This window comes from Panicum hallii, chromosome 1 (genome assembly GCF_002211085.1).
Source record: "Panicum hallii strain FIL2 chromosome 1, PHallii_v3.1, whole genome shotgun sequence".
NCBI lineage: Eukaryota > Viridiplantae > Streptophyta > Magnoliopsida > Poales > Poaceae > Panicum > Panicum hallii.
Window position 1 is genome coordinate 47,428,665 of NC_038042.1, and position 24,260 is coordinate 47,452,924.

At 50.2% G+C, this 24,260-nt stretch overlaps 4 protein-coding genes and 1 non-coding gene across 7 annotated transcripts; 3 read left to right on the forward strand and 2 right to left on the reverse strand.

Annotated features, from left to right (window-relative positions):
• The first annotated feature begins 2,271 nt into the window (after positions 1-2,271).
• On the forward strand, positions 2,272-7,478 carry LOC112897688 (DELLA protein SLR1-like). The gene is made up of 2 exons (XM_025966049.1): positions 2,272-3,731; positions 6,584-7,478. The coding sequence occupies exons 1-2, from the start codon at positions 2,272-2,274 to the stop codon at positions 7,476-7,478; spliced, it is 2,355 nt and encodes a 784-aa protein (XP_025821834.1).
• Positions 4,359-4,431, forward strand: TRNAA-CGC. Its single transcript has one exon. It is a non-coding gene; the product is annotated as a tRNA-Ala (tRNA).
• Positions 7,479-10,171: 2,693 nt separating the features above from the next.
• LOC112892523 (trihelix transcription factor ASIL2-like) lies at positions 10,172-11,864 on the reverse strand. The gene has a single exon (XM_025959665.1). It carries the CDS (start codon positions 11,715-11,717, stop codon positions 10,542-10,544), a length of 1,176 nt encoding a protein of 391 aa, XP_025815450.1. The 5' UTR covers positions 11,718-11,864; the 3' UTR covers positions 10,172-10,541.
• LOC112892534 (probable nucleoside diphosphate kinase 5) lies at positions 11,813-14,561 on the forward strand. Of its 3 annotated transcripts, none has more exons than XM_025959676.1 (5): positions 11,813-12,177; positions 12,643-12,891; positions 13,424-13,531; positions 13,797-13,906; positions 13,985-14,561. In XM_025959676.1, the coding sequence occupies exons 1-5, from the start codon at positions 11,852-11,854 to the stop codon at positions 14,008-14,010; spliced, it is 819 nt and encodes a 272-aa protein (XP_025815461.1). In that variant the 5' UTR covers positions 11,813-11,851; the 3' UTR covers positions 14,011-14,561. The 3 variants fall into 3 exon arrangements, with proteins under 3 accessions (XP_025815461.1, XP_025815465.1, XP_025815473.1); XM_025959680.1 differs by having other exon boundaries at positions 12,667-12,891; XM_025959688.1 differs by having other exon boundaries at positions 12,676-12,891.
• Positions 14,562-18,867: 4,306 nt separating this feature from the next.
• Positions 18,868-19,674, reverse strand: LOC112902159. Its single transcript, XM_025971089.1, has one exon. The coding sequence runs from the start codon at positions 19,512-19,514 to the stop codon at positions 19,206-19,208; it is 309 nt and encodes a 102-aa protein (XP_025826874.1). The 5' UTR covers positions 19,515-19,674; the 3' UTR covers positions 18,868-19,205.
• Between the last annotated feature and the right edge of the window lie 4,586 nt (positions 19,675-24,260).

Sequence of the window (24,260 nt, forward strand, 5' to 3'; positions counted from 1 at the left end):
TGAAACGTCATATCTATCTAGTAAAATGTGTCTCTTTATAAACGAGGGCAAACTAATTGATCACTGAGAACACACCCACCACGCTCCACGGCTTCTAGCTTTCGTAGCCTTTTGGATGGCCCAGTTGCAAGCTAAGGCCTGCATCTGTTTCATGTTTCTGAACGTGACAATTCTCTTGGTGAGCAGTCTAAATATAATACAAAATATTGCCGTGTCAAAAAAAATTAACTTTTTAACTTTTCTTTTGCTCGGAATACGAAATCAAATAATACACATGGGCTGCGTTTTGCTCTCACAGAAATCTATTACTCCTAGCTAAGATGGTTTGTTAACCATGAATATCTCATCTACCTAAGAAATATGAATATCTTGGAATTCATGTCGTGGCAACTCAATTTCCACAAACCATATACATAGTGTCACACGCGTTAGTACGGTACGCTAGGATCACCTGCTAGCCTAAATGGTATATAAGCGAAGTATGAGGTAAATTTGGTAAAAGTAAATATTATTTTAAAGAATTACGTATGGAAAAACACTAGAGAACGGCTAACACTATAAAAAAAGTTTGTAGGGGCGGGTAAAGACGTATTTTTAGGGGTGGGTGCGGTACCCTCCTCTACTTCAGGAAATCGATTTGTAGGGGTATGACCCGCCCTACAAATCGATTTAAAAAAAATCAAAAAGCAAAAAGAAAATTGAAAATAGCAAAATAAAAAAAATATTGTAGCAAACTAGCCACCACCACAATCCCCTCGATTTACAATTTTTTTAACGAAATATACGCACTTGCATTACCCGGGGTTCGAACAGCATACCTCAAGCCTCACACGTACATTCCTTTCCATCACACTACACAGTCACTTGTGACTAGGTATGTTATTCTTTTATATTAACTCTGAAAGTAATTTGTAAGGGTGGGTGATGCCATCACCCGCCCCAATAAATCATTTCTAGGGGCGGGTGACGCCACCACCCGCTCCTAAAAATATTTTTCAATTTTATTCCAAAAAACTCATTTAAATATTTACATATAACAAAATAAATAAAAAAAATGAAACTTCTACACTTGGTTATTGTGAATTATAGATAAAAAATATGATAAATATATTTCAGTGTATATAAATGTTAAGATTGTTGAATGCTCAAAGTATAACTTGAGTAGTATAAGATACTATATACTCATAGCCATATGTAGGTTCATAATAATTTTTTAGACAACTAAATAACCTTAAATAAAAAATTTATCAACTACAAAGTTTCAGATTTAGTCATTCTCTATAATTTTGATATAAAGTTCGACTTCATCCGAGATTATATGAAAAAGTTAGGAATATTTTTACGTGGAACCATTTTTAGGGGCGGGTCATGCCATCGTCTGCCCCTTAAAATGCATTTTAGGGACGGGTGACGCCATCACCCGCCCCTAGAAATGCCATTTTTAGGGAGCGGGTGATGCGATGAAAATGATGCTCATTTGCAGAGGCGGGTGATGGCGTAATCCACCCCTAAAAATACTTTTCTAGGGGCGGGTCGGATGCTACAGTACCCCCGCTTCATTTGTAGGAGCGGGTTACCTTTTGACCAGCTCTTAGAAAAAGATGGAGCGTTGCTACAAATCATTTTTGTAGTAGTGTAACTTGGATAGCATGGCTATTCAAATGGAATAGGCTTGATTTCTCTTTAAAAAATATGCATATAGGAAAAAATATACATGCGATGATAACCATCATAGAGAAGGTAATGTTAATTAGATGGCAAGGCCATTTCCCTTGATAGAGGTTGGGTTTGCCTTGGGAAAACGTGCAAACAACTTTGCTAGGTAATCACTAAACCACATTAACTATAGTATTACACAAAGATATGCATTGTTAGCCCAACATAGAAACCAGAGACTTAATATGCCATTGAGGAGTTCAGTTGCTATCCTTGCGCTATTGGAGCTCGAATAATAAATATTCTTATCTTTTTGCACAATAAAGCCACAACATACGTGCCGCCCACCGAAACTAATAAAAAACTAATGAACGACCAAGAGGCGTGCGGTCGATATATCCCTAGTCACGCCACTCGTAACGTGTAAGGTGCAACGATGGGTATTCGGCGCTCCACCTCAGGACCACCACTGGGTCCCTCTCCACCTGTGCGCCTACGTCACCCCTCGGACCCAGGCGCTCCCTACAAGACCACCACCAGGGTGCCAAGCGTGGACGCTCACACCCCTCGCACCCGTCGACCTCCTTTCCCGTTGGCCTCCGACGGACGCACGGCATGGTGGGTCACATCCCCTTCGGCTGGCTGCCCATGGACCCCGCCGCCGCCTCCGCGGCCACCGGCAACCTTCCGGCCCCGTTCTCTGCTGCAGCTGCCAACGGACACGTGTACTACTACCTCGACCCAGCACTGTACGCGTCTGCCGTGCCGCTCGCCAGGCAGCCCGCGGTCCCGACCGCCGCAGAGGTGGCGAGGCGGCGCCAGGAGGAGGAGGACGCGGGAATCCACCTGGTTCACCTCCTCGTCACCTGCGCCGGCGCCATTCAGGCGGGCGACTACTCGGCTGCCGACGACAACCTGACCCAGGCGCGCTCCTTCCTCGCAGCGATTACGAGTTCGACCGGGATCGGGCGCGTCGCCAAGCACTTCGTGGACGCGCTCGCGCAGCGCCTCGTCCCGGCGCACCCGCAGGCGGCGCCGCCTCCCGCCACGCCAGCCGAGTTGCACATCCATTTCTACGATGCGGGGCCCTACCTCAAGTTCGCCTACTCCACGGCGAACCAGGCGATCCTCGACTCGTTCGAGGGCTGCGACCGCGTGCACGTCGTCGACTTGGCCCTCATGCAGGGGCTCCAGTGGCCGGCGCTCATTCACGCCCTGTCCCAACGCCACGGCGGGCCGCCGTACCTCCGCATCACCGGAATCGGAGGCGCCGGCGATGAGATCGGTGAGGTGGGCGTCCGCCTCGAGCAGTTCGCGCGCTCCCTGGACGTCCCCTTCACGTTCCGGGAGGTCCGCGTCGACCAGCTTGACGGCTTGCGCCACTGGATGCTCGGGGTCGTCCCCGGGGAGGCGCTGGCCTTCAACTCCGTACTGCAGCTCCATCGCCTCCTCGTCGACCCGGACGTCGATCCGGCGGTGCCCGCGCCGATCGATACCCTCCTCCATCTGGTTACCTCCCTGCAGCCCATGGTATTCACGGTCGTGGAGCAGGAGGCCGACCACAACAGGCCGGCGCTGGTAGAGAGGTTCACCAACGCGCTCTTCCACTACAGCGCCATGTTCGACTCCATGGTAGCCGCGAGCCACCGCACCGGCGGCGGCAGCACCACCAGCGCGCTCGCGGAGGCGTGCCTCCGGGCGGAGATCCTCGACGTCGTCTGCGGCGAGGGCAGCGCCCGCGCAGAGCGCCACGAGCCGGTGGGCCGCTGGCGCGAGCGCCTCGCGCGCGCGGGGCTGGCCCAGCTGCCGTTCGGCGCGGACGAGGTCCGCCGGGCGACGGCGCAGCTGATCCGCGCGACGCTGTTCTCCGCCACCGGGTACGGCGTCCTGGAGTGCGCCGGCAGCCTCGCGCTAGCGTGGCACGACCGGCCGCTGTACGCGGCGACGGCGTGGCGGGCAACAGGAGGAGATGTTGCCGTGCCGGCGCCGCGGCTGTCGCTGCCGAGGAGCGGGACAAGGGCCGCCGCCGCAACAGCAGGAACGGTAGCGGCGAGAGTAACGGCCGCGGAAACCGGGCAACTGCCTAGGGCACAGCTGAAGCCTGCCCTGAAGGAATAATCGTGCAGTGACAGTGAGATGGCGAGGTAGTCGAATAATAGTTGTGATAATGGGGTTGTGATCTGGTTTTGTTTGTGTGAGCCTGGGATGATGAACAATTCCGTCTGACTGTCTGAGTGACATGAGACTCTGCTGCTGCTGCTGCTAAATGTAAATCGTAATTTGTGATTTGAAATGTTGTAGCCCTGATCTTATGAAACATACAGTCGCTGAAAGTGGTGGCGGTGAACTGGTTATCGATCCTTGAGGTCTGATTCTCATGCCCTGATCTGCAACTGCAATGCTTTGTTACGAACACAGAACTCTCGTTTGCAGTCGTATCTTGCAGGGTGATTCTTTCTACTGAAACCACCGGCAGCCCTGACTAATTACGTCTTCGATCGATCCTCAGTTTGGTCAGGAACCGACGATCGGGGCCTGCGGCAGAGAAGTAGACTTGAACCAGGGGCGAAGCTAAAGGCTCCATTAGCCTCTGTGATGGCCTTGCCACAACGGCTAGGGTTCTGGTTTTCACTCTTCACGTGCTGTATGGCATGTTTTGACGAATGATTAGCATGCTAATTACATAATCGCTGTCACGAAATGGGGACGTAGCTCATATGGTAGAGCGCTCGCTTCGCATGCGAGAGGCACGGGGTTCGATTCCCCGCGTCTCCATTTACCTTTTGCTTTTTAGGACACCAAATACTTTCATTTCTGCTTGAAGCACTCGGTACAGGACGGTTTTGTCTCTAATAGTCTGCTGACAAAGTACTGGCAAGCTTCAATTTATGTCTTGTGCTTCAAAATCTTCTTTCCATTATTTTCAATTCCACACAATGCTACTCGACGTTTGCTCGAACGGAAAAAAAAAACTGCACTTGTAACACTCCTTTCTTATCACAAACCTTCTTGCCGTGAACAGATTTACAAACGAGGACATGCATCCATTCGTGAGAAAGACGTGCATCGACAGGCACGAATAGAGGTAGATCGATACCCAAGTACTGCATGCCATGCTTGTCATCTTGCCCTCCAGCCTGCATGCGCACGATCGCTCCGGCGCGTACGTGGTCTTTCTTGCAGGCAGCCTGTTCCGGAGCATCGGCATCGCTGCTGCATGAACTGATTTGCCAATCCCACCGAATCGTACGTAGTTAGCCGTGAATTGCGCGTGGCGCCTTCCTCACTCAGATCGCGTGCGTACAGCACATGATCGTATGCAACTAACTCGCGTACGTACATCTGGGGTCTAATTCTGCAGCCGCATACGGATCGAATACAACTCATCATCCGTTTTGGTGAAACTCGATGCATGCAGAGCCGGTGCCAGCCATCATCGGGCGATAAAGGGATGGTGCGTATGTAGTGCTTGGACCTTGGAGGATCGGAATGGATCGTTGCCATGCAGCTGGCCTTGCAATCAAGTGATGAAGATCACTTCTATTCTGTAGATACAGAAAAAGGTGTCTTGAGAGACATTCATAGAATTCATGGCATCTAGGCCAAGTTGCTAGGTACCAGGGCATCAAGTTTGTAATATATTCATTTGGGTTGTAGATTTGCATTGGCACGGAGCCCATGCATGGGTGTGTCAACCAAACATGCATGCACTTAATAATAAACTTTCTTGAGTTGATCAGTAAAGGAGAGATCTAACCAGAAGTTACCAAACTAAAATCGATTCAACGGTAATTACTTTTCAGAATCCATGGTCGCGTATCCATTCAACAGAAACAAGATCACTAAAGAAGAGAATTGCAAACAAACAAGATCACCAAACAAGATCGCGTAGAAGGAGAATTGCAAGGTATGGACCTGCATTTCGCGCAAGCCAGAAGGAAAGCTGATAAGCTACAGTGCGCATCGCCAAGAGCATTCCAACCAGTGACACATCTGAATGTTTCGCTCTAGTACATTAGTGATGAGGACTTGTATAGGAAAATCTACACACGATTACAATTGAGGACGTAGCTCATATGGTAGAGCGCTCGCTTTGCATGCGAGAGGCACGGGGTTGGATTACAATTGGGTTCCATTCCCCGCGTCTCCATTGTGATTTTTTTTAGATCTATATAATCATTTTCCAGCTCTACTTCAAACACATATTTTTTAGAATTCTTTTTGAGGCACAAGGCACACGATGGTTGTCTTTGGTAGCAAACTACCGGCCACCTGGCCTTCACTTTGTGTTTACTGCATTGCTACACGTCAGCGGTCTTATAGCTTATCTCATGTATATCCACATAGGATTTTTGATGAGGTGGAGGAGAGAGGGAGAGAAGAGAAAACAGGTGGTTGCTTCACGAAATAACCGCCTCATAGGCTAAAATTAAGGACTATGAGACCGCTTACTTACCATTATACCATGAGACGACACAAACGACAATCTACTATAGTGGTTGTCTGTTCGGTCATCTCAAGACGACGGCTCTAATGTACTCTCTTCCCACTCCACAAAGTACAACGTGATGCTTCATCTTTGCTTGAAAAGGCAATCGTTGTTTTTTTCAATTTTTGCCAAACTAAACTTATCGATCAAGCTATTGGGGCAGGCTGTAGATGCGAATCTTGTAACCCTTTGGGATGCAATGCACTGCAACTAATCGATCGCGTGCATCTGATGCGATGCAACTAATCCGAGTCCGACTCTGTCCGTCCGAGCAGCGTTCATCCTATGCATCCAACCTCGGTGACCAACTCGGATTAAGCGCGCGCGGACGATATATACAGGGAGCGCGCCATTACCCATCGTCGTCGTAGTTTCTGACCTCCATACTCGATCCACAACTTCTTCATCTCTCCCTCCCTGCGGCGGCGACTTGATCAGTTCTGCGCCGGGAGTTCCATCTTTGCTTGTTGCGCGCGACGCGGTCACCGTCAAGACGCCGCCGCCCGAGAAGCGGCCGCAGCAGGAGCAGTGCGGCAGCGAGTACGATGCCAGCGTCGACGCCACGTTCCGGGTCATGGAGAAAGAAACCGCGGAGCGGCCCTCGCCGGACTACCTCAGCGACACGCAGGCGGGGGGCATGATGATGATCGACCGCGCCACCCTCATCGAGAAGATGCACCACTTCTCCAGGTACTACGACCTCGCCCCGGGGACGCTGCACCGCGCCGTCTCCTACGTCGACCGCTTCCTCTCTGCCAGGATGATCCATGGCGGCGAGCGCCAGCTCCTCCTCCTGGGCGCCGCGGCCGTCTTCGCCGCGGCCAGGTACGAGGACAGGAAGACCACGCGGAGGATCAACGCCGACGCCGTCGCCGCATATGTCCGGTGCACCCGGAGCGAGGCCCTCGACGCGGAGCGCGAGCTGGTGGCGGCGCTTGGTTACCGCCTGAGCGGGCACGCGGCCTACACGTTCATCGACCACTTCTTGAGGCACACGCAGGACAAGGAGGAGGAGGGCTCGGCGGCGGCGTTGGTCAGGCCCCTGGCGCACCACCTGGCGGACATGGCGCTGCTGGACTACCGGTGCGTGGCGTTGCTGCCCTCCGCCGTGGCGGCGTCGGCGATCGTGCTGGCGAGGCTGGTCCTGGGCTACTACTCGACGGCGCCGGTGGCCGGGTACGCGATCGAGGAGCTGAGCGAGTGCATGGAGGCGATCTACGACATGCACGAGAACCTGGAGGCGTGGCCAGGATGCGGCCCGATGATGGAGGACTGGGAGCTCACTACTCGCCTCAGATACTCCTTGCCTCACTACAGTGTACTGACCCGTTAGAAACATGTGCAGCTGCTAAAGGGTAGAAAGGTTTTGGTAGACCTTGGCTAGGTATAGCAGCTAACAGTGTTCTGATTTGCAATGTTAACATGTACTATATCTGGAATTCAAGCCAGTGGATTCTTGAAACTCAGTTTTATCTGTTTCGATTCGAGACGGAGCTCGATTAGTTTCTGCTAGACGAGGATTAAGGAACATAACCAATACGGGGACAAGGCAATACCGGACCATAGCTGGATGGATTTACTGGAACTCAGGAAGGGGGAGAGGAAAGATTAGGTGGCATCGCGCGAGAGAAGAAAGAAGGGGGAGAGGAAGGGGAATGACGCCGGGGAGAAGAGAGAAAGGATGATAGAAATCTAGAAGTTTTTTGCAAATATTTGCTATTGTGGCGTCACGTGGCAAGCCACGTCGGTTTGGTTTTGGGTGCTCGCGTGGCATGTTTGGAATTTAGAATGGACCACTTAACATGGTTCCAATTGGATGATTTGAGTTTGGAGATTTAGGTGAAACCGCGGGACAAATTTGGAGATTTGAAGTGCAATTTACTCCTTTTTTTTTCTATATGCAACTTGTGATATATGTATATGTGATGACGTAGTCACCATCGAATAGTGATGGTAATCTTTGGCGTATCACTAAATTCACCATATCAGGATTCCTAACCAGGATTCAGACGACAGCACCATTCAGAGTTCAGACAACCACCATTGCACATTAGGCTACGTCATTAAGGTTACCGTGCAGACCTGTGACACGGGATCCTGAATTCCTGATGTGTTGCGAGTCGAGTTTCCTCGAGAACATACAGGTGCAATCCACGCATTCCAATTTCATCAAAGTGCTGCGGTCATTGTAATCCCCGAAAGGAAAAAAAAACCATTTTTCTGATACAAGAAATCGCTCCCGGATAAATTTTATGGTGAAAATTCCCTATTTGAGATCACTAAAGTTACTCGTTTTTCGTTGGTCCTCTAAAATTTTTTATTCCCTATATAATCACGGTTTTAACTTGCATTCCTAATTTAACTCTACGTTCATTTTTCATTCATGCACCATTTTAAATGGTACCTTTAAAATATGTAGACCCCACCTCAGCTACTTCGTGTCAATCTCACTGCGGAGTGCTCACCTTCTTCGTCTTCCCTCCCCCTTCTTGACTGCAGCTCGGCCGCCCAGGCGCACCTCCCCCGCCGGCCGCCACACGCCCGTCCCTGCGCGCCTCCCTCGTCCCCGCCGCGCGGGTCGGCCGCCGCTGCAGGCCTCCGCGCGCGCTGCCGCAGCCCTCCCCGCGGCCTCGGTGCAAGCCGCCGCAGGTCCCCGCGCGGCTGCGGCCCGACTCCCCGCCGCCCCTAGAGTTGCTGCCTCCGCGCCGGCCGCCTCCATGCCCCTGCTCGCCTCCCCGCTGCCCACACCGGCGCGCACCTCCGCGCGGCCTACGATTCTCAAGCCCAGCGATTCAACTCCAGAGTGGCGACGCACTCGAAGCTCGCGGTGGCCAGCAGCTAATCAATTAAGCAAGCTAATTGGCGGAATTGATTCGGAATCAATCAATCAAGCAAGCCAGCGGAATCAAGCAAGCAAGCTAATTGGCGGAATCAAGCAAGCAAGCAAGCAGGACGGGGCTGGCGCCGGCGCCGGCGCCGGCGGGCTTCTAGGCGAGCGCCCACACGCGAGTTCTTGCTGGCCACGCCGCCGCTCGCTCCTCCGCCCGGGGCAGGCCGCGGCGGCCCGAGCTCGCCCCCGAGCCGCGCGCCGCCGCCGCCGCCGCTGCCGAAGCCCCGCGTCGCCACTGCATCAGCAGCTGCCGGGACCGCGCTCCGCACGGCCGCCGGTGCCGCGAGCCTTCAGGCCCGCACGGCCGTCGGGGCCGCGTGCCGCCACGCCCGCATAAAGTTGAAATCATGATCATATAGAGAATAAAAATTTCTATAGAGCCAAGAAAAAGAAGCCAGTAATTTTAATTTTAGTGGTGTGAAATGGGAAATTTTCTCAATTTCGTGAGCTTTCCGTTGGAGTAGTCCGTGTCCGAGTCGAAGATGGTACCTGTTCGGAGAGCAGCCCCTCGTTAGTCAACAAATAGATCTTCAGTCGCCGCCGACGGCCAGATTCTCCGGCAAGAGCGAGCTTGCTGCTTGCTCTTTGCGCGGGGAACGAACCATGTGCGCCGTTGCTCCCATCCTGCTGCCCGGCCTTGCCGGCGCCGCGCCCGTGGCTTCTGGCCTGCGGGCGACGGTGGAGGGCGCTCCTGCCGCCCGGCCCGCCGACGTCGACGCGGCCGTGCGTCCGCCCATCCCCGCCGGACCGACGCCGCTGCCGTCCACGGAGTTCCTTGCACTGTCTCCGCAAGAGGAAGACGCCGACGTGGACGATGTCCTCCGCCGCATCCGCCTTCCTGCTGCCGCCAGCCTAGCTCCTCCTGTCTCCGGGGCAGATAAGCGCAGTTACGGCTGAGGAAGAGAGTGAGCCTGTATGCTTGTGCCCATCTGTTTTGTCTGTCATCATCTGACAAAAGTAAACGCCACTCTGCCTTTACATGAATGAGAATGATGAACCTCAGCTCAGTTCCTGCTGTATCTGACATTGAACTATTCAAGTTTACATGAAGCGCAGATAACAGATAACCACCTCAATCATGCTTGACAACCTCCATCGAATGATGACAACAAAGCCACAGCTCAAGCAAGGAAAGCGAACACTGAACATATTCTCCACAGGACACCAATACCCATTCTAAAGAATAAACACAGGTACAGCTATTCTTGCAACACAAATAAACATGTTACATTCAATGACATGGTAATTTCTTGACAACAGATGACAATCGCGAGCACAAACAGGCAGGTACAAGTTACACACTCACCCCACTATCAGGTACTTACCGCAACTCAAAATGCTCAGCCTTGCTTGTTGCTAGCACCACCACTACCACCTAGTTGAGCTCACTAGCCCTTTCTTGGCTCCAGACCAGCCTACATGGGTCTGGGAGCTTTCTACCAGAGCAATAACAATGCAAATTGTTGTTGAATTACCGTCGCTAGAGAGGATCGGAAAGGAGAGTCATCACTGGCTCTCTTCCTCTTCGTCTTCGGCATCCTCCTCGGCTTCCTTGTTGTCCGAGTCACTGCCGTTGCCGCCTGAGGCGGCATTGTTCTGGTAATGTGGCTGCTGTGCGGCTTGGTGGTGCATGCTACCTTTGATGCGGTACCGGACTCGGTGATTGCTGCTGCTGGCGACCTCCGCAGCCATGCCCGTTCTCCGCGTGCCGTTGCCGTCGGCAGGGATGGGGACGGCCACGGGCGCGGCACTGCCAGAGCCGGTGGCCTTGGAGAGCTCCATCTGCATCTTTAGGAAGAACTCCACGCGCTGCTCCTCCAGCTCCCGCGCGGCCTCCAATCGCTCCTGCTCCATCCGGAGCTCCTGCTCCCTCTTGGCGCTCTCCACGCGCTCGTACACCTCCCCGAGCCGCCGGATCGCCTGCGCCAGGTCGCGCAGGCCCTGCACGCGGCTGCTGCTGCTGCTCTCCGCGCCGTTCGTGGCCGCGGCCGGGGTGGGCTCCTCCACGCGCTGCCTCTTCCCGTTCGCCAACGCGGAGAGCGGCTCCGGCGGGAATCCGTCGGAGGAGTCAGACGACGCCGACGCCTGGGGCGGCGGCGATGGCATCCTCCGCTTTGCGCCCGCCGAGGGCTGGAGCGGCGTCCGGGTGCGCTGCGGGAAGTTGATGCGTGGCGGCACCATGGGCGGCGCGCTCCGGGCGGCCGCGGCCGCCGATGAGGACGAAGAATTGGCCTTGTACACGGGGGCGAGCAGGTCGTCGAGGCGGTCGAAGTAGGGCCAGGAGGAGGCGCGCTTGGCCTTCTCGACCTTGTACTTCTTCTTGAGCGTGTCGATGCGGTTCTTGCACTGGATGTCGGACCTGGCCCCCTTGGAGTAGCCGTCGCGGGAAGAGACGACCTCGGCGACCTCCTGCCACTGCGGGTGGCGGAGGCTGCCCCGGCCCAGCGCCACGAAGCGCTCCCCCCAGGCGTCGATCAGCGTGGAGGTGGCGCCGTCGCTCCAGGCGTCCTCCCGCCCGCCGCCGCCGCCGGAGGAGGGCGAGGGCTTGCGGAGTGGGATGGCGACGGCGACGTGGCCGGGCGGCGCGGCGGCCACCGTGACGGGGTCGGCGACCGGCAGCGGCGACGGGGAGCGCGACGGGGAGGGCGAGGGCGACGGGGAGGCTGCGCCGTCGTCGTCCATGGCCGGAGATCTGGGCGGCCGGCGGCGGCGCGGGGAGGGGGCCGAGGGTTTGGGGATATTTCTTTCCGGGATGGGGGAATCCGGAATTGTTCCGATTATTTTCTCCGGTGTTGTGGCCGTCGCGTCCGGCGGCGATGGGAGCGAGTCGTCGCCTGGGCGGAGCGGGATGGCCGGCACAGCTGCGCGTTGCCTTCCTTGTTGGGCCTCTACGGGCCGGGCCGGACCTAGAGGTCGAGACAGGCCTTTCCTACTTTGTTGGACAGGGCTCGGCCCACCGCCTGCGAAACGGAACATCTGTGTCGGCTGAACTGTCGAGCAAGACTTCAGACCGAGTGAGCGCACCGCCGGCTCCCTATCTCCGCTCTGCCGCGCCGCCGCAGATGGCCGGAGCCACCTCGCCGGCAGTGCGCGCCCTAGTCAGCCGCTGGCTTCCTCCACTCCTCCTCCTCTTCCTCCACGGGTAATTCTCTCCTTCTTCTACCACTTCTCTTACTACTATTGCTCCAAGCGGACCCGTTCAGGCTGCTGAAAGTAGCTGCTCAACCTTTCCTTGCCCTAAAAATGTTAGATTTGCTACACTAGCATGCTTTCTTCGAGAGATCTGACAAAAAATCGGCCTAGTCAAGCTGGACATCCTTTAATTCGGACCCGTTTTGGACATATCGATGTCAAACATGCTTACATGCCCGTGGCCCTTAACTATATATATGCACAGTGATTCCTGAATTGACGATAGATAATTGGTAATTCTACATCAACCAAAGTAGCTCTTACTTGAGGCCGCATTTTTGGGTGTGTTGTATGCTGTAGCTGTAGAAAGGAAGTAACGAAGTGTCTTTACAATGTTGAAAGGCTTGTTCTCTTGTGTAAGCTGAGACTCTGCTGCATATGTCATATGTGATGTTTAGGGTTGCACGTGATGTAGGATTTTGGTGTGTTATCAATTTAGGTGCTGCAGCTGTGGTGCTGTCGAGAGGGAGAGAACTCTTGCGATGATCAAGCCGGATGGTTTGTCTGGGAACTACACTGAAAAGATCAAGACGGCCATCTTGGATTCTGGATTTCATATTGTCAAAGAGACCCAGGTCCAGCTTGATGCTGAGAGGGCATCTCTCTTCTATGCGGAGCATTCTGGGAGAAGCTTCTTTGACTGCCTGGTCAAGTATATAACAAGGTATTAATGTTGTTTGAAAGACTTGTCTCTTGCACGCTTCATTTAGTCTATCGCTGCAGCCTCCAGTCGTCTAGAACATCTACTTGTTCCTTTTGTTTCTACTAGTTTATTCGTCATTCAGTGTGGTGATTTCAATGGGAAAAGATACTAGTTTGTACTTGTTCCAACACCAAACCCTGAGCTAAATAGTTCTTTGGTAGCTGACTTTATCAGAAAAGCCAAGTAGCCATTTCTGAAATATGAACATGTCAAGCTGCTTGTTGTTCTATTCGGAAACCCCATGGCCATGACTACTTTGCAATGAAGGTGCAGTCATCAGGTTTTGAGCCCCATGGCCATGGACAGAAAAGTGAGATGTTCTAAACTTGTCCTCAATGGACTAGTACGCACGTACATCTGAATCAGCATGTACCTTTTTATTCACTAAATGCAAATTTTGTTCAATGTAACCTGCACATTTGCATTAGGCCCTCCAAGGCTAATGCCAATTCTAACAGTTTGTAACATGATGTTTTATGTTGGCAATCTTAAGTGGTCCAGTTCTTGCTATGGTTCTGGAAAGGACTGATGCTGTTGCACAATGGCGTGCTTTGATTGGGCCAACTGATGCAAGAAAGGCTAAAACTTCTCATCCAAACAGGTTAAACACTGCGCTCTTTCTCTTCTTTTTCTTCCCAGTTAAAACACTTCATATGGCCTCTATGATATTTTTAGTCAATTGATGGAAAATGGAAACAGTTATTAGCAATTGTCATCAAGGATGCACTTTGTCACGAATCTACACTGCAGTTCTTAGGTGACTTAGAGAGTAATGGGCCTGAATATTTTTCTCTTATTTTTTTATTGCATTACTATGCTCACTTTTGGTTGTTTTTAGTAACCAACGGTATTCCTTCCCGTTTCAGCATTAGAGCAATGTGTGGGTTGGACTCAGAGAAAAACTGTGTGCATGGTTCAGATTCACTAGAATCTGCAGCCAGAGAGATTTCGTTTTTCTTTGGAGAGGCTGATTCTGGTTGGTTTCTTCACTACTTATTTCATAATTCTGAAGACTATTCCATAAAATTTCTGACCTTAATCTTTGACAATGCAGAAACTGTGGAACATGATGAGCTTTAGACACTAAGCTGGTATTAGTGAAGGCAGTAAATTGAAACTTGATGGCTCCTTTGAACTCGTAGTTGACGAAACTTCAAGTGAATCAGATGGTGCTGCTCTGGACTCCACATTACAATTGTTGACCTGGTAACTTCATATACAGAGTTCTGAAAGAATTGATCTGCAGATTTTGATTGCTGAAGATTAGGATGGTTTGCCAGAAACCATCACTTGCTCTGTTACAATGACAGATATGTTTGACTGCACTGGACGCAATTAGATCTTAGAATTGATTCTGGTTTACCAGAAACTGTCACTTGGCAGTGCTTCATTTCAAGATGCAGTCCATCACTTGGTTTCCATGAAATGGGGACAAGAGAATTGTCAGTTTGTCCAAGAGCGGATGTTAAGGATCAGAAATTTGGTCTAATGTAATTATCCATAGTTTGTGCGTGAGTGCACGCTCAGCGTTGTAACATGCAATCTCTGATAAGCCTACTGAGTGCGGGCCGACAAATTTGCTTGTTGATCTGTCTCCTAGATGGAATTTCGCTGCACGACCGTTCCAGCAAGTCAACCTATGTGCGACACTGATACTACCTTTTTTTCATTTTTTTTTGAAAGAACTAGTTATAGTCACAAGTAATTTACAATACAAAAATAAACACTTCAACGCAAAGCCAGCAGGGTAGCATTTCACGTCTAGTTAACCGAATATATATATACTACTGATGTACAATACTGCGATGCCTGGTTCATATCGTTATTTATCCAGCAACACTAACATTTGTATGTCGAATCGTGCAAAATTGGATTCAAAATTTGTCAAAAAGAAGTGAATTTAAAGCCTGCCTTTTGTTTCAAAAAAAGAAGAAGTGAATTTATAATTTGAAGCCGTGGAACTGCAGCCGGTCAACTCAAACTCCATTCGTATCTCCGAAATGAACAAAAAACACTTATCACAAAATTTACCGATCTCCCAAACCAAATGCCCGTCCTGGCTACTTTCTTTGGGGAGCAAATTGAGCCTTGACCCCGAGCCCGCGCCCCAACCCGCAGCCCAACCGCCGTCCGTATCCCAGCCGCCGCCCGGCTCGGCCCCTGCCGTCAGATCGGCCGCCGGAACGAGACACCCGAGGCCATCCGAAGGTCGGAGCCCCGCTCACCCTACTGGCGCGCGCTGCACGACACTCCCACACGTCTTGCAGGTAATCCCTTTCTCCCGAACCATTGTGCAATGTGGCGGGTTTATTTCGCAGTTGTATGTGATGAGTGGATGCATCCTCCCTGCTAGAGTGCTAGGTCTGTCACATGTGATAGTTTGTTGGGTTTCAGCTAGTATCTCGTCAGTAAAATTAAGGGAAAATTAAACTTCAACCGTAAATATGCTCCTCCCAATGGACACAACTGAAAGTCTGAATTATGATCGCCTTTTTTGAGATGAAAAGGCAGCCTCTTGCTGTCGCCATTCATTTGTCAATTTGTTAGCTTATGCTCTGGTATTCTGGATCTGTGGTGGTAAAAGTCGTACTGTAGGATTGATTTTCCCTTGTGCATTTGAGTTATGGATGGCAACAGATATTACATTAATTTGTTGGCAGAGTGAAACAATCCACTAAATTGGGATGATGAATTGATGGCTGGCAACGTACTGACTAGCGCGCCTGACGAGCAATATTCGCCAATTGAAGTTACTCCCACAATGAGACCAGACCAGAAAAGAGGCCAAGAATTTCTTAGAGGCGTTAGACAATTTGTTGGCAAACAAGAAAGAGGCGGATGCAATTAAAGAGCTCAAGAAAGATGAGAGATTTAAGCAAGCATATGCACTAGAGCAGAAGTGGCTTGCACTAGAACAGAGGAGGGGGTTGCACTGGAACAAAAGAGGGCTGCAATTGAGGCAAAAAGTCTTGAGGTGGAGAGCAAAGAATTAGATTTGAAGAGAATGTTTTAATAAGAGAGAATTATGGCTATGGACATTAGTGTCATGTCTGGGCCACATCAGCAGTACTACGAAAGCCTGCAAAATGAGATCATCACTCGACGGTTGAATAGCTTGGGTTGAGCTTGTATGAACTGCTGTGCTGTTTTATCTGTTAAGCTGTTTGAACTATTACCGTTTGTGAACCTTAGTAGGTTGTAAGGGTCATTATGGTGTGTCCGCCACGGCGCCACCATCTTGTTTTTCTTAGCATTGTTACCTCCACAGAAAACATTGTTCTTCAAGGTACTTGCAAACACATATTTGTTTGGGAAGTCTAATGTGACCGTCCCCCATGTTCTGTATGTAATCCATTGAGAGAATGTTGTTTTAATTGGTGGAATGGCAATCATCACTTCGGCAAAGTAGATAACACTGACAGGATTCATATATCATTGTTCACGGTTTGACTTTGTTATGGAATTTTGAGCAATACTAAAAAAAGGATGAACTCTCTGCTCAGGTCACATGTATTTCAGAGGCAGAAATAAGAAAGGCAAGTGTTTCTACAGTTACACTTGTTCTTGAAAGATATAAAGGTTTCCTATTACTGTTCTGTTTCATTTTTTGCCAGTTGCTTGCTCTGCCCAGATTTTCCCTCCTTTTCTAATGTTCCATGCTCCGTGTGGTTACCACTGGTGTATCTTCAGTATTTCGCTTATTTGCTTAGCAGGTTGATCTACGAGGGTGTTAAAAGTTGTTGAATTATGATGCTAGCTAGCATTGTGTGTACCTTAGGATGCATGCTAGCCAGGGCAATTTCTTAATCATCGATTGATGATGGTTCGGAAAAGAGGAAATCACGGCACAGGAAGTTAGTTGATAGATTGGCAATTTGAGAGAAATGGCCTTTGACGCATTAATTGTAATGGCTTAGTCTTATCTCCTTATTGTGGACCTGTGATGTTATCTGTCATAATTCATCATTCCTCTCAACTAGCAGTACACTGGAAGGGCTATAGGCTGAGTTGATTTCGCCTCGGTTACTAATTCTTTTTGGCACAAAATAACATCTATCCCTTGATGATAGGTTGATTAGTCATCTTTTCTTAAGAAACAATGTTTAGTCATCGTTCAGAATTGCACTTCTTAGTCTGTAACCCAAATAGAAACTTACATAATTCACTTGAGTTGGTTATAGCTCCGGTATTTTGTTGGCGCTTTAGCTTGTATGCAAAGTGATCTTACATTGCAGTTCTGCCACTGGACCCTATTATGATCTTTGTTGAGCGCCTGTATGGCTATATATGACCCTTTGTTGTTCTGTTTACGGCAAATATAAGGATAGAAGATATTCCATGGTCCTTAACAGTTTCAAATAGTTGTTCCCACGGAAGCCGCAGAATTATTTTTTTTTTGGCATGGAAACAAAAACCTTATTCCATAGCGCCTTAGTATTCTGCATTGGACGACCCAAGAGCTAAGCTTCAGTCGCCTGACAATAGCAATTCGATTGTAGAAAGAATTACAACCCTGTGATCATGCCATCTTGCAGTACATGGTTGTGAATCATGATCATTGCAATTTACAACCATGTCTGCACCGCTGCTGTGGGGAGTGGACTGGACTCGTGTTGTTGCACGGTCTGTGCATTTTCTGTCAATGAAGAGGGAAGTTCCCATCTGCCTGCCGAGGTACGGGGGCCTGCTTTCGAGGGCGAGTTGTTGGAGACTTCTTCGATGGCGGAATGTTCATCCTTTTGCCACTCTGTCTCACGATAAAAAAAGGGATGTGCTGCTTTCAGAGGAAACGAAACCAGGTGAGTTGAACTGAACTGAACACAAAGCTTGCCGCGAAATCACGCAACTGCAAGCATACATGCTTTGGTGAAACAACGCTGTCAGTTGGCAGATTCAGGCATTTATACGCGATGGTGTCCGTGAGACCAGAAAAGATAGGTCCTGCCGGCGGCCGGTAAAGACCACTTGCTCCATGATTGGAGTCAAAGCAGGAGCTGCAAGTGCAGAGACCAAAGTCTTTGCTGGGCAGAATTGAGATGAGATGAGATGAGATGCCAGAGCCATCGCTCGCACGCTGCCGCGCTCCCTAGCCTGCGTCCTCGAGGTGCAGACCCGGTTGGAACTTGGAGCGCTCACTGCATGGGCCGGCACACAAACTGGTCTAGTAGATCAGGGCTCGGATCGGTACGTACGGGCAGCCCCAAGTGTGCTCGCCAACACTTGGAATCGCCTCGTCAATCATGCAGGCGTGGGCGCGAGTTTCCAGCCACGGATCGGAATGGGATGAGCGGTGGCTTGCCATGGCAGTAACCATGCCTGGTGGCTACGCATCTGCTGCTTGAGACCCGTGCCGGGTAGCATGTTCAGGGTTCAGGGGATCCGCGTTTTTCCAGCCTTGCTACGCGTGCTGCTAACGACAGACGACGCTGTGGAGTAGAGCTAGCAGCCTCTTATCTGCAAATGGCCATGCACTGTCGATTGAAGCAAGCCACCATGTTTTTTTTTTATCCTTGGGAGTTGGGGATTTGCGATATTCCTTTTGTTCCCAATGATAGATTGGTTTCATCAGGTATTTTAACCCACGGTTCACGAAGCTCTACAGTCTTACCCCTTTTTGTGCGTGTGTGTTCATGTGTTTCACAATATTGTAGTAGGCATAGCCCCACAGGCAGACAGATGGATGGTTTATTTTTTTTTCTTTTTTTGTACTTTGTGTTTGCTGCATTACTTTTGACGTCACGACATCTTTTGATTTGACGCTTGTCGCTTCAGGTTCATTCGGTTTTAATTACTAACGACAGTCCTCTGGTTGTCCTCTTTCTCGCACGTTACTTTTTCCCCCTAGCGATGAACGACGGAGCTTCAGCCTTCAGATCGAGATATGGACAAACAATTCGATTTTGATGCAGGAAACAGATCGAGGAACATTCAACCAAGTGATCAACACTACACAGATTATTGTATTGCCCGTGGATAGAGTTCAAATTTAAGATGAAGAAATTAGATATTACCGTTTCTTTGCTTACAACAAGAAAAACAAGAACAAGCAGAAACTGAGAGAAGAAGAAAAGGAGTCTTCTATGCATGCATCTCTGACCGATTGTTGCACCAAAGCTTCACGTCGTCTTCTTTTAGTGTCTCCTCCGTAGGGCCGTCGCTGTAGTCATCGGGTGCGCGCAGCGCCACCGAGGGCCGACGAGCAACGATCGAGCTGCGACGCCGCCGGCGCAGGCTGGAGAAGCCGCCCTTCCGCGGCAGCGGCTCACAGTCACCGGTCACCAGCACGGCCTCGTGCTGGCCACGAAGGGCGTGGCGAAGCACGGCTCCAGGCCGAGCCACGGCGGGCAGGTCGACGACGCCGCGCCGCGCGGCGAGGGCGGGCCCGCGAGCGCCGCCAGGTAGATCGCGGCCAGCCTGCGTGCCGCGCGCCGGAGCCACCGCGCCGTCAGCCAGCGCAGGCGGAGCCGCCGCAGGATTCCCCGCCCGCGCCCGCCGCCGAGCCGGGCGACCGGGAGCCTCCGGCGCCGGTGCCGGCGGCCGAGACCGCGCCACCGCAGCCGGCGCCACGGCTCGGCGTCCCCCATCCTCCTGTTTGCGGCCCGGCAGGCCGCTGTCTCCCTCGGGCCTCGGATCCTCGCTCTCCTGCTTCTTCCCTTCGTCCTCGTCAACCCTTTTGTCTTTGGCTCGTCAGGGTGTGGCGCTGGGAGTGTGTGATATACGGGGGGCAGGTGGCTGGACCATGGAAACCTCCAAATGCACTTATATCAGTGGTGCCGGGAAACTTGCATGCCAAGAGGGTTTGTGCATGCCAACGATTCATTCGCATCCCTGTACTATGGTAAATAGTAAAGACAGAAAAACAGCACTGGTATGTTCCCAACCTGTTCCAAATCATAATTTATTTTAATTTATCTAGATATATAATTTTTATTATGTATCTAGACATGAACATATATCTAGATACATAGTAAAATTTATATATCTAAAATTTATATATCTAAATTTACATAGCACTACGTAAGGTATTATGTGCTCAACCTTTTGCAATTATAAAATTTGTTTCGTTTTGTTAAGACAAGTCTTGGAACGATAATTACTTAATTAATATTTAATTTTTTTGACACAATGCTGATGTCATTGGATTTGTACTAATAAAGATAATTTCTTACTATTTTACTTTTGCACCGCATAAATAAAATATTAATGGAGTTGTTTTAATAAAACGAGATGTGCCATGCATGTGAAAAATAAGGGAGTAATGTATAGTAGGGATTAAGCATCTCACTCAGGGGCGGGGCGGACCATAGAGGAGGCGAAAGTAGGCATCGGTCTCAGCTTCCTCGACTCGCTGTACTACTGCAAGTCTATATCTATAATTGTTCGGCTGATGTCCACAAGCAGAAATTCATAAGAAGAAATTCACAAGAGTTAGCTCAATAACTTACTATTTGAAGTCTGTCTCAAAATTAAATGATGCTTAGTAACTTACTATTTGCGTTTACATGTGGGCGACCCCAGCTGCATGTATCCTCTCCTCTCTCCCAGCTTCCTCTCCTCCTTGGGTTCCCTACGCACTTGCCTGCCGGCCCTCTCTCATCAGGGCGCGTCTACCCTATCGCCGGAGCTTGACATCGACGCCGCACTACTGCTGCTACCGAAAGCTGCGTTTGGAGTCCCCTACTTGTCCGTGACCCGACGTTTCTGAACGAATAACATCTGTGCTGTGACCTAGCATTGACGCAGCAGCAGTAGTAAAAGGAGCACACGTTTCACTCGGAACTTATTGATCGAGCACCCGGCTGCCCCGGCCGGATCGCGGGCGAGTCAACTAGAGAAAAGCAGCCGGCGGGCGTAGCCACACTTACTTCTGTTAGTGTTGGTTGGTGAAAGCCTGAAAGATCGTCCACCTAAAAAGGAGCAAGATTTACTAGCTCGACCTGAAGCCTGAACAACCATGCTCTCTGTTCTTGATTCGCTTGCGCACCAGCACAAAGCCAACCCCCCCCCCCCCCACCTGGAGAAAATGGGACAATATCTCCACCTTTCTCTTCCTCCTTTTACCGCCGGCCACATTTTTCGCAAATTAAAGTACCAACAGAATAAAATTATGTTTTTGTTAAAAAAACAGATATATACCGCAGCGGGGCCAGTGAAAGCTAGTGGCGGAACATTCGCCGAACATTGATTGCTGCAGCCGCTACCACCCAGCGGGTCCTGAATAACCCGCTCTCTCGCCAATCGTTACCCCTGGCCCTGGGTTGAGAACGTTGACTGAAACCAGCCCAGCTTAGCAAACGTTCTGAAACGATGCGGCAAGGGGGACCGCCGGACAAGGCATCGTGTCCTGGGCTTGTCAACGGAGAGAGAGGGCAGCAGCAGCAGCGGGATGGGCATCATCCGAGCTCGACGCCAAGACGCACTGGCGGCGCCCCAGGTTTGTTGGTGCCTTTGCCCCGGACGCCCCACGGCATGAGAATGGAGAGGAGGGACAGCCTGACGGGCGGGCGCTCCAGCTTTGTCCATGGCGGGCGGCAGTTTTCTCCTCCGGCAATCTTGCCTTCTTACTTTTTGCCTGCTGTGTGGTTGGGTTGTTCTTGTTCGGGCCTGCCTCTTTTTTTTCGTGGTGTGGAAATTTGCTCGGATTATTCTGCGTCACTGTCAGCTTGTACTGTAATGTTCCTCTGTCGTGTCCCCTCTGGAATGGATGGATTTATTTGGCCGGTATTGCCACTTTTACTATTAGCAGTAACTAGAGACGAAAGCAGGCGAAACCTCCTTCAGTTACCTGTCGTAGTGAGTGGCTGTGGCTCTCCCGTAGAGATGGCAAGGGGCACGTGCTCGCTGGTATTGTACACCCGCTAAGAAATTCATACCAGCTGCCGGGTATAGATTATGTCCCAAACCCGTACCCGCGCGGGTGGCGGGTATCCGCGGGCTACCCGTGCCCGACAATCTATTAAGTACTCAAACATTCAGATGTATCAGCCAATAGACACATACATAAAACTGAGACAATAATACATGATAAACATCAATCATAAGACTTATAGAGTGTTTCACAAATCATAACACCATTGATCACATCAGACATCACAAGTTCACAGCTAGATTAATATCCAGTTACTGTCCACCATCCGTAGCATGACATCACTAGTTCACTACATTAGACATCAAAGTTCCAAAACAAAGTTATTGGATCATAATAAAATGAGTATATGATCTGCATTCTTTATATTATGTCGGGTTTAAAAAACCCGCGGGTTTGCGGATTCGGGTGCTACGATCCCATACCCATGCGCGCGTACCCGTTGGGTACAGATTATCACCTATTAAGAAACCCACGGGTATAGATATTAGCTCGTACCTGTACCCTAATAGAGTAAAAATCCGCCGGGTTTCGGGTGTCGGATACCCATTGCTATCTCTACTCTCGCGTCATGCAACTATGCAGAGCCAGCATTTCCGCTTCCGTTTCCCCGGTGCGGCCGGCGCGTGGCACGGACAGATCTCTCGGTGGGCTGTCATTGACTCCCATTGGGCTGCGGGCCTGGTGGACCTCACGGGCAGCACCGTGGGCGAGACGGCAGGCCTCCGACGAATTGATTGAGGAGTTTTTTTAAAAAAAGGGTTCAAAAAAATAAAATTCGGAAAAGGGATGCCGGTTGGGAATATTTTGAAAAATAGGTACCTCCCCCCGCTGATCGGGCGGGAGGCGTGGGGCCGGGGACCTCCCGCCCATCCAGCGGGCAGGAGGTTCGAAAACTATTTCCATGCCCCTCCCGAGGGCCTCTTCGCGAATAAGAAACGAAGAGGCCCTGAGACAGGCATCCCGCCCGGCCAGTGGGCGGGAGGTGCCCCTGCTTATTTTTTTATTTTTTGTTGAAATTTGTGTTTTACAAACTATTTAAAATTTAAATTTTTTTCAAATACAAGATTTATTCGCCATACTCTTTTGTATACACTAAAAAATTTAGTTCAATTTTACGAAGAAGATTACGGTATCTAAAGCTCGTATGAAGATCGTTAAGCGATAACGTTTTGCAACGTAGAATCCAAATATTACGATAGTACGATACATGAAGCCATTAAAAATAAAATAGTACGATAACAAACAAGTTTAAATGTACAAATGCCAAGTCACAGTTATAATTACAAACACACATAATGATCTGTTAAAAGTCAATGCGGCAAATATTACGAATGGTCTACTAAAATTACAAATACACATCCAGGTCTGATACAAATTTAACGCGGCAAATATTACACATGAGCAAACAACGTTCAAATAAAATTACAACTAAACGATGCCTGATGACGTAGTAGCACTCGATCGGCGACGTCTCCCACTCCTTGATGCAACCGAAGGTCTTCCATCTGTAGCATCACCTGTAGGGCCAGCTTCAGCAGAACTGGGGCCAGCATCATTGTTTGGACAACGTTTATACATATATCCACTCTGATTACATGCACTGCAGCGCTGTATCCTCGGACGGAGCTCTGACTCATCCATATCATTACGAATACACCGTGTCTGACGACACCCTCTCTTAACCCGAGCTGATCTTAGGTCTGGAATATATATCACAGGATTCGCTGTCTCAGTGAACGATCCAACCATACGGAATCCGTAGATCTCATATTGCCAGGTGCTGGCAATTGTCTCCTTTCTGAAGTAATGGGAAACATATATATCGACAGGATGTCGAATATCCACACAAGCAGCCATTACATGAGAACAAGGTATATGCAGCAACTTTGGCCTCATGCATGAGCAACAACAAATTCCATCAAATTTGAGAATGCACTCCTTTACAGGAGTTTGACGTCTCATGCCACGTCGTGCTCTGTCTTTGGGAGCTACCTCAAACTTGCGCTCCTGTGTACCCCATTGCCGTACGTGGTGTAGCTGGGCGCTAGCTGCCTTCTTAGTCATATATTTTATCATCATTTTTTCAAAATATCTATTAGGATCTTGCATGAATGCCTGATTTTTAGTGAACGGATCCCTAAAGTAATCGGTACACCCGCGGACGATGAATTCCACAATTGCAACCAGTGGAAGCCCACGAACACCTCGCAGCACCCAATTGTAAATCTCAGCGAAGTTGGTGGTCATTATGCCGTACCTTGCACCATCGGTATCGTAAAGTAACGCCCACTTCTCCTTCGGTTCATTCTCAATCCATTCAGAAAAGGTTTTCACCGCCGACCCAGACCTTCTGCGAGTACGTGTAGTATCTGTTGGCAGAGAACACAAAGCCTCTGCTTCATCCTGTGCAGTTCTGGTTTTTGCTGCGTCCTCGCTTCTTTTCTTCCCGGTCAGTTCATCA